Source organism: Simochromis diagramma, unplaced genomic scaffold, assembly GCF_900408965.1.
Source record: "Simochromis diagramma unplaced genomic scaffold, fSimDia1.1 OVJJ01000682.1, whole genome shotgun sequence".
In the NCBI taxonomy this organism is placed as follows: domain Eukaryota; kingdom Metazoa; phylum Chordata; class Actinopteri; order Cichliformes; family Cichlidae; genus Simochromis; species Simochromis diagramma.
In genome coordinates, this window is record NW_024387359.1 from 3,496,095 (window position 1) to 3,504,961 (window position 8,867).

At 39.7% G+C, this 8,867-nt stretch overlaps 1 protein-coding gene across 2 annotated transcripts; it reads left to right on the plus strand.

Moving 5' to 3' along the window:
- The first annotated feature begins 327 nt into the window (after positions 1-327).
- On the plus strand, positions 328-8,843 carry tor4aa (torsin family 4, member Aa). 2 transcript variants are annotated; one of them, XM_040007378.1, is made up of 4 exons: positions 328-659; positions 790-810; positions 5,616-6,083; positions 7,681-8,843. In XM_040007378.1, exons 3-4 carry the CDS (start codon positions 5,616-5,618, stop codon positions 8,536-8,538), a joined length of 1,326 nt encoding a protein of 441 aa, XP_039863312.1. In that variant the 5' UTR covers positions 328-659; positions 790-810; the 3' UTR covers positions 8,539-8,843. The 2 variants fall into 2 exon arrangements, with proteins under 2 accessions (XP_039863312.1, XP_039863311.1); XM_040007377.1 differs by lacking the exon at positions 328-659 and having other exon boundaries at positions 673-810.
- The last annotated feature ends 24 nt before the right edge of the window (positions 8,844-8,867 follow it).

Consider the following 8,867-nt stretch of genomic DNA (forward strand, 5'->3'; position numbering starts at 1 on the left):
ATCAAATCAGGAGCAAGCTGGTTACAGTTTCCAGCAGCCCTAAATGTCCCCAAATATTTCCCTAAACAACATTTACAATCATATAGAGAGGAAATGAATGCAACGATTATTGGGGTTTTCTCTATGTTATTATAGGGTCTTTACCTTACACCTTGTGGCAGCTGTTGTGATTCGGCGCTATATAAATAAAATTGAATTGACTTGAATGTGTGGTCTAAATTTAAGGAAAACAAGCCTCCTGAAATCTTCCTTACATCAAGTATATGAGATGCATATACTTTTGCACCAATATACAAATAAGTCCACCGTGATAAATGCTAATGAGAAACAAAGTCTGTGGGTTCTCGTGAGATGATTGACATTTCCCGTATCTCATTACTGGCATAGCCAAGAAGAAACCAAAACCACGTCAACAAATTCTGAACGCATTGTTTGTTGACTTGATTACCAGCAGTTAAAAAGATATGTGTGTCACCTAAGATATCATTTTAATCGTGGGAATGAAAGTACTTGGGGTACATTTGAGCTGTTTTCTAACCACGTGTGAAAGCTGATAGCTAACTGTGAAAAAGCCTGAGCTGCAGCTGGACAGAAGAATGCGAGAATAAAAGAGGAAGCCAGAGGAGGAGCCAGCATATGGCCGAGAACAGGATTTAGAGGTAAGATAGTCAGAGGGAAAGGCTCTTCCTGAGTTGAGCTGTTGACTGTATGGACGTTTTCTCTGCTCTCACCGCTGTGCTGAGCTATGGATTAGTCTTGCACTAAAATTCTTTTTTTTTTTTTTTTTAGATGCTTTAGACACGTATAAAGGTAAGTAAAAAAAACTTTTTTTTTGCCTAACAGCTTTGCAAGCAGAGTGTGCAGCTTGGTGAATCAACTGTTGTGTATGTAAAATGGGTGACAAAGAAAAAGGTTTTAGAAGGATACTAACTTTCTGCGTGAGGCTCATTTGTGTATATTTGCTCAACCTCCCACGGCCAAAACACACACGAAACAAGAAAGAACTGTTCACTACAAAGAGATATTTTTGTAAAGTCAACTTCATGAGCAATAAAATCTCTGGCATGCCGTATCTTTCAGGTGGAAAAGACTAGAAAGAGATATCAAAGAGCACAGATACAGTCTTTCTACCCTCACATGCTGTCCTGAATTCTTTTATGCTGAAGTAAAAGAGGCTTGGACACAGGGGTGTTATAACTTTTCCGGAAATGACGCTGCCTCTTTGCCAAGATGAACAAGCCAACTCAGATTCCAATCATTGTTCATGTGCTCTGCTCAGTTCTCATTGACATTAATGCTGGCACCAAAAACTTTTAGCAGAAGTTATTTTCTGTCCTGTAGTGTGATTGTGTTAATTTATATGTGACACTTGTCTGCTATCTTGAGCTCTTCTGTAACTCACTTATAGTTCCTCCTTTCCTATAGCCTGTGCGCTATAATACTGCAGACGGACTTTGCGCTACAGTTTCTGTGTGTGCAGAATACCCAAGGGAGTACATCAAGTACACCATCAGAGGGTCAACCTGACAGCCTTTGATGACCAAAAACGGTTACAAATGCAAGCTTGTAACCACAGCCTACTTCAGAACCTCAAGCGCACGAGTTTGCAGAACTTATGAAGTTTAAGATTCCTGTGAAGGTTGCACTCACTTGTTTGCGTTTTGGTTTGCCATAGAAAGTTCTAGTAGAGGGTTCACTTCACTCTTCGTGGAACAACATTTCCAAAATGAATCTGAATATTGGTTTTGAAGAAAAACAAAACAGCTCTGTGAAAAAAACCCCAAAACAAACCCATAAATAAATGAATAAAATACAAAAAAATCAGCCTAAAATATTAAATAGATTAATTAAATTCAATAAAAATGTAGCATACTAAACATCAAAAGGAACAGTGATCTTTATCTTCTAACCCTACCGGAAATGCTGGCTACATTTTTAACAGCCACTGAAGCTGCATGTGTCATCCTTTTTTTTTTTTTTCTTCACTGTTATATCTGCAGCTATTTCTCACATTTGGTCTCTCTTCCTTGCCATTTTTGCCACCCTGCTGTTCTCAGAATTCATTTCCTCACGTGCAAATTTCATGCAGCTGTGAGTTCCAGTATGCTTCAAAACATAGGAGCAGCTGTATTGTTAGTGTCTTCTGACGTCCACCACTTCAGTATCTAATATCAGCGTGGGGTTAGCGTGGGAGGATCTTACTTAAATTGAGCAAAGATTTTTTTTTTTTTTAAGAGAAAGGAGGACTGGGTGTATATGTTGAGCTCTTCTTATTTGGATGCTTAGAAAGTCCTTTCTTTTTCATGAACACTAAAAATAAAGATATACTGTATATATAAATTAAAACATGGCAATATTTCAACACTTGTGTGTTATTTCCAAAAGTTACAATAGATTAGCGAGTGCCAGTAGATTATCTTGCTGTGTCTAAAAATCCACTGCTTCTACTGGTGAGATAAAATAGTGTACTGTATATGTAGCAGCCTAGCTTCCCCCTGTTTCCAGTCATTTCATGCTAAGTTTATGCTAATTGGCTCTTGGGGGGAAAGTTCCAAACCCATATGATACTGGTATCAATTTTGTCATCTATGTCTCATGCAAAACTTATACCAAGGGATACAAAACAACCATAGATATACAGAAAATGACGATAAAGCTAGAATACACTAACTTAGCAAAGAAGAAAATAATGTGTATTTCATCTAGTAAATAAGCTGACATTAATACAGTGCACATTTAGCATTGCTGTTCAATAAATTTTCAGTACACAGTTCTTATTTGACAGGGTAACACAATAGAGCATAGCTGCTTAAAGACAGATATTTCCCCAATAAATGCAAAAGTCTTAATTTCTTTATGAAAATGAGAAATAGAAGCAAACTGAAACTTGCAAACATCCATGGAAATGCAGTATATAAGGAGAAAAAAAGTTGTACAATTCTATTGAGCTTGAAAGTCGAAGTCAGTATTTTAATTGACCACCTTTATGCTTCGACACAGCTTGAATTCTCTTAAGCAAGCCTTCTCGTAATTACTTTAACCTCCTACGACCCGAACTCTTCCACAGCATGCATTTTTAATTTCTCTTTGATATTTGGGCATATTGGGGCCCGATGAATGTAAAAACAAAGAATTACCAGTTTGTTTGTTTTTTACCTTATTTTTATTTTTAAGAAAAATAAGAGCCACATATGAGGATATTCGTTTAAAAGTATTTTGGTCTAAATAACCCAAAATGTGATGTCCACATATGTGGATGCCAGAGAGGTTAAGTAGTCTTCAGGAATGGTTCTCCAGCCTTCTTGAAGGACATTCCAAAGCTCTTTGGGTTTTGGCTGGCTTTGGTTCCATTTTCTGTCAAGATTATCCTGCACTGCTTTAATAATATTAGGACTGCACTCTTGACCAATCCAAGACTAATACTAATACTAATACTAATGGTATTCCAGCTATCAAGGTATACGTTGAATGCAATAGCAGTGTGTCTGAGATCATTATTCAGCTGAAAAACAAAACTGTTGCCAGTCAGATGCTTCCAAGATAGCATTGCATAGTGGGTCAAGATCTGATGGTATTTTTCTGCATTTATAATTTCATAAATTGTGACAAGATCCCCAACACACTGGGTGAAATGTAGCCCCAAAATATGTCAGAGCCACCATCAAGTTTTATAGATGCCCGTAGATACTCACTCTTCCACCTCCACGCATACCGACGATATCTACAGAGTCAGTGTTGCCATTAATTTCCAGTTTCCAGTTCTTGTGTAATTTTATTATATCTCAGCCTGTTTTTCCAGTTTCTAAGTGACAGCCACCCTTCCACTGAGAGCATTTCTAATGAGGCTTCAGCGAACAGTAGATGGATCAACTGAAAGGCCAGATGCATCTCTCAGGTCTTGTGTCAGGTCTTTGCTGGAGTTTTTCCTATTTCGTAAGGACATGACTTTCAGATACCATTCATCTGCAATCGATAGTTTTGAAGGCCTGCCACTTCTTCTTTTGTCCTCTGCTTGTTCCGTTTCCTCAAATTGTTCACGACACACTGCAAACCATGCTAACGTATGCGAGAATATCTGACAGATATAAGTTTTTGGCTGATAGAAATCACCTTGCTGGTGAAAAAAAATAGATTTTTTTTTTTTTTTTTTACATCATCTGTTTTGTTTCCTGTTCCTATGTGACCATGATGAGTAAGATATTATTAACCCTGATTCTTGGGTCAGTCTGGGGAAGCAGAAAGGCAACACTGAAAACAGAAACCCCCTTTTCAGGTAAATAAGAAGACTAAAGCCTTCAAAACCACTATTAAAGGAAACTTTGGAGGAAGTTGATGTCTTGCGTCATAGGGACTGGAATCAAAATTAAGATTAGGGAAAATGAGTTTTCCCCAAAACTGGATTTCTCATTGCTGATTCTATCATATTGAACTGGTGCATAAAAATGTAACATGTTTTTATTTTTTGTTCAAACCACAGAAAATAAGCTGAAACGTTCACATATCCTATACATAGGTTACACATTGCTAAAAAGCAATCAAAGAAAAGATTTATAACATAGCAAAGTTGAATATCTGAAAAATATGTTCAGTTATACACTCAGCACTTGGTTGTGGGCTCCTCTGCTGCAGAGTTTTTACTGGTCATGGTCAGCAAACCATTAGTAGTAGTTTTGGTACCGTGGGCACGTGCTGAGTCCTGTCAGAAAAGTAAAACTGGTTACTCCATACAGCTTTTCAGCAGCACAAAGTGCTCTCAAATCTTCTGGTAGATGGCTGCATTACATTTGGACTTGGTAAAACACAGTGGACCAATCATCAGCAACACCAGCAGATGGATGGTTCCTCAGATTATCACAGACTGTGGAAACTTCACACTAAACTTCAAACACCTTGAATCTGTGCTTTTCCACTCTTCCTCCAGAATCTAAGTTATCCCAAAATGCAAAGTTTACTTTGACCTAAGTAGAAGACTTTGGACTACTGCTCAACAGTCCAGTTCTTTCTCTCCTCAGCTCAGCTAAGACTTCTGATGTAGTCTTTGGTTCAGAAGTGCTTGTTATGAGGAATGCAACAACTCCGGCATCTTTGCTGAAGCTGACTGTGTGCAGTGTCTCTTGATGCGCTTACACAAGTCTCAGTGCATGTGAACTTCTCCCAAGTTCTTGAATCAAGTTTTCTTGACACTTTTCTCAAACCTGCAGTCATCCCTGTTGCTTATGCAAATTTGCCACACCTTCCTCTTCCAGATGACTTTCCATTATTATGCTTCAGTACAGCACTGTGCAAACACCCAATCTTTTAGCAATAACAATCTGGGGCTTATCCTCCTTGTGCAGGGTGTCCATGATTGCCATTTGGACAACTTTCAACCCAGCGGACTTCTCCAACTGTGGTTCTATGTATTAAATTAGACCATTTGAATAGTAATACATTCAAATGGCTAAAGCCTAAAGTACTAAACTACTTCAAGATACTGGGTTTCAGATTTTTATGAGCTTTAAGCCACGATCATGAACATTTAAAGATAACAAGGTTCAAAATAGTTTCATTTATGTGTGAACTTTTTAAGATGCACTGGTGTAGTTTCTTCAAAGTCCTTTATTTCCTCTCTGCAGATGAGTGACCGAGACAGCAGCATCTCTGCCTCTCAAACAGAGGGAGAATTCGAGGGAGAGATGGATGAAGAGCTTGAGGGAGACACGGAGGTGGAAGAAGAGAAAAGTGAGAATGGGAGAGGCAGTCCAGCCCCCAGTCTCTCCAACATCTCCTCCACTCTGCGCGCCGTTATACGCATCAAACAGAAGTACCAAGCGATGAAGAAACGGCGTCAAGAGATGGCCCTGGGGGGCCAGTGTCCCCTCACGGGCGCCCCAGGACGAACCAGCCCCAAAATCTTCACCTTTGATGGAATCACCCCCACTGCCTTCTCCTCTCCATCATCCAGCATCCCACAGAGGAAGAAGAGGAGAAAGAAGAAACGGGTGTTGTTTCCCGAAGGAGGGAGACGAAGGGCTGCACCAAAGCAGGACCGCAGCCGAGCCAAATATTGCCTGTATCTGCTCTTTGCCATAGTCTTTCTCCAGGTAAATAAATAACAACACATTTTCCAACAAGTGGTGGAATGCTTCTCTAATGTGCTCCTCTGACCTTTTTCTGGTGCCATTAAGAATTTGATTTACAAAAACATTGAACAAATGAATAGCTTCCATTATTATGACTCATCTCTTGCTAGTCTGCTTCTTTTGTCGCCAGCTACAGTATAAATAGGGAGGGTGGGAAAATTGTGCTATCTTCAGCTCATGTGTATGATTAAATATAGACTTTCTACTTGCTCAGTCATGTCCTAATTCATTCAGACGAGAAATACAACATGCCATGAATCAGTCTAAGGTGTGTTCATCTTTGAGGAACCTTGAGGCACTGTTCAGCAGAGATTGGTTAATCCAGCCGTCACCGAGCTGTTTTATTGTCACGTGTATCTTGCAGCTTTGTTTATGGTTTATTTTGCCATTTCAAATGTAAATATTTAAAACTGGTCCAAGTGTATTTCCTGTTCTAGTTTGCCAAAGTGAGAAGCTGGGCGGAAATCACTCTCAGCTGTTTGCCGTATAAGTCCAAGGAGATAATCTGTATATCAGTATATTTATATATTTCTAAAGATATACAGTCATGCCAAAAAGAACATTTTCACAGAACGCCATATAGTCCTGTGAATGTAGTATTTATACAGTAGTATGCTTGCTGAAATTTGGATACTCTATAAAAAACACATATTTGGTGGAGTGAAATTGAGGTTTAAAAACTGTAAGAAATATGGTCCCTTCGAGGACATAGCCACACACCTCACTGTCTAATCACCCTGCATATTTAATACTTTACTTAGTGCAGAAATATTATTATTAACAGTTTAATTTCAAAATTAAATAATTCTGTATACTATTAATTAAATTGGATTTATGACGTTAGCAGTAGACTGGCTGCTACGCAGAACTTTTCTGCTTGAACACTCAAAGTAGAACAACTGTCATTCACACATGCATTCCTATCTAAAGATTCACACTGATGAATACATCAGGAGCAACTTCGGATTCAGTATCCTTGGGCAAGATAATCAATCTAGAACAACTATAGTCTTCTGTTAAGCAGATGATGTGCTTTGCTTCCTGAGCAACAGGCACCCCTACTTTCACTTCATAACACTTCATAACGCATGCGTCTGTAAACGTGTCAGTTATTTCTTCCCAAACACAGCAGTGAGAATGTGTTCTATCTTTGGCAAAATTTGAATTGCTAATATGTGAATTGCTAATATATGAATTGATCTAGTACAATAAACTGTGTAACACACCAGGAAATCTTTTGTTTTCAATAAGAAGATGTTTTTTTGAAACTGTATATTCTGACATATCTGGAAGTTTAATGATTGAAATTCAACAAGTTTATTAGCATTATATTCTACATTTATTTAAGTACAGAATTGTTCTTCTTTTTAAAACCTTCTGAAGTTTCACTTTATATGTAATACTGTCTATATAAAGGTTCAAGGACTGCAGATGAGTCTAAAATAATTCTCTTTGTTTTCAGTGTTCTTGGTCCAAGGAGTGCATCCCTTTTCAATGAATCCTAGAAATGCCCCTGCACTCGGCTATATTTTTAATAGCTGTGGTTTGTTTCTTTCAGGTCTACAACGCCATAGAGAACCTGGATGACCACGTTCTTAGATATGACCTGGAGGGATTAGAGAAGACACTGAGGAGGGAAGTGTTTGGGCAGCAGGGAGCTGTGGAGAGCCTGCTGTCCCACCTGAAGGACTACCTGTCTACCTACGTCCACAACAAGCCTCTGGTGGTATCCCTGCACGGCCCGACCGGGGTAGGTAAGAGCCACCTGGGACGCCTACTGGCCGGACATTTCCGCTCCGTGGTGGGTGACACGCTTGTGCTGCAGTACTATGTGCTCCACCACTGCCCCCAGGAGGCGAACGCCCTGCAGTGTGCCAGTGACCTCTCAGCTCAAATCTCGGAGATGGTGGAACGAGCCGAGGAGGAGGAGAAAATTCCGCTCTTCATCTTCGACGAGGCAGAGCACATGCACCACGAGATCCTAGACACGCTGTTGCAGCTCGTGTCCTCCAACCAGTCCAATGAATACCTGAATGCTATTTACCTGTTTCTAAGCAACCTGGGTCATGCACACATCACCAAACATATGCTGCACAACTCTTCGAGTATTTCCATGGCGATGACAGCATCAGGTCGTCATAGCAATCTGGTAAAAGAGCTGACTCCTATTTTACGTAGCATGCTGGAAGAGCTTCACCCGCTTTGGACAGAGGCTGATATCTTACCTCTCAGTCTTTTGGAGAAAGGTCACGTAATGGAGTGCTTCCTGGACGAAATTACTCGAGAGGGATTCTACCCGGATCATGCTAACATAGAGCGGCTTGCGGGGGAGATTGAATACTACCCTGCAGTAGGGGGGCACGAATATTCCCAGACAGGCTGCAAGCAAGTGGTGGCTAAAGTCAACCTGCTGTGACATGCTCTTGTTTGCATTCTTTTAAACATGAAGAAAAGGGATTGAATTTACAATTATGAAACTTGAATGACACGATTCAAAGCAAACGCTTTTAAGAGTGGTTTTGTAAGAATGTAATAAAAAAAATTCACACACAAAAAGGTGGGGATATTAAACTTTGTTGGGGGAAACAAGGAATAAATTTGGTGAACACTAAAAATGCGGCAGGCAGTCCCTGAAGGGTGGGTTCACCCAGTGTACATAAATAAAAGATGATTTAAGTTCCCTGTTGTTGTATCTCCCAAATACCTCTGAATAGCTGCATAGAAAAAGGAGAACACCTAAACTGA

Excerpts from the sequence above, each read along its gene's own strand:
- tor4aa (XM_040007378.1), top strand. The coding sequence starts at position 5,616 with ATGAGTGACCGAGACAGCAGCATCTCTGCCTCTCAAACAGAGGGAGAA. Across the intron at positions 6,084-7,680 it reads TTGCCATAGTCTTTCTCCAG|GTCTACAACGCCATAGAGAA; the intron begins GTAAATAAATAA and ends TGTTTCTTTCAG.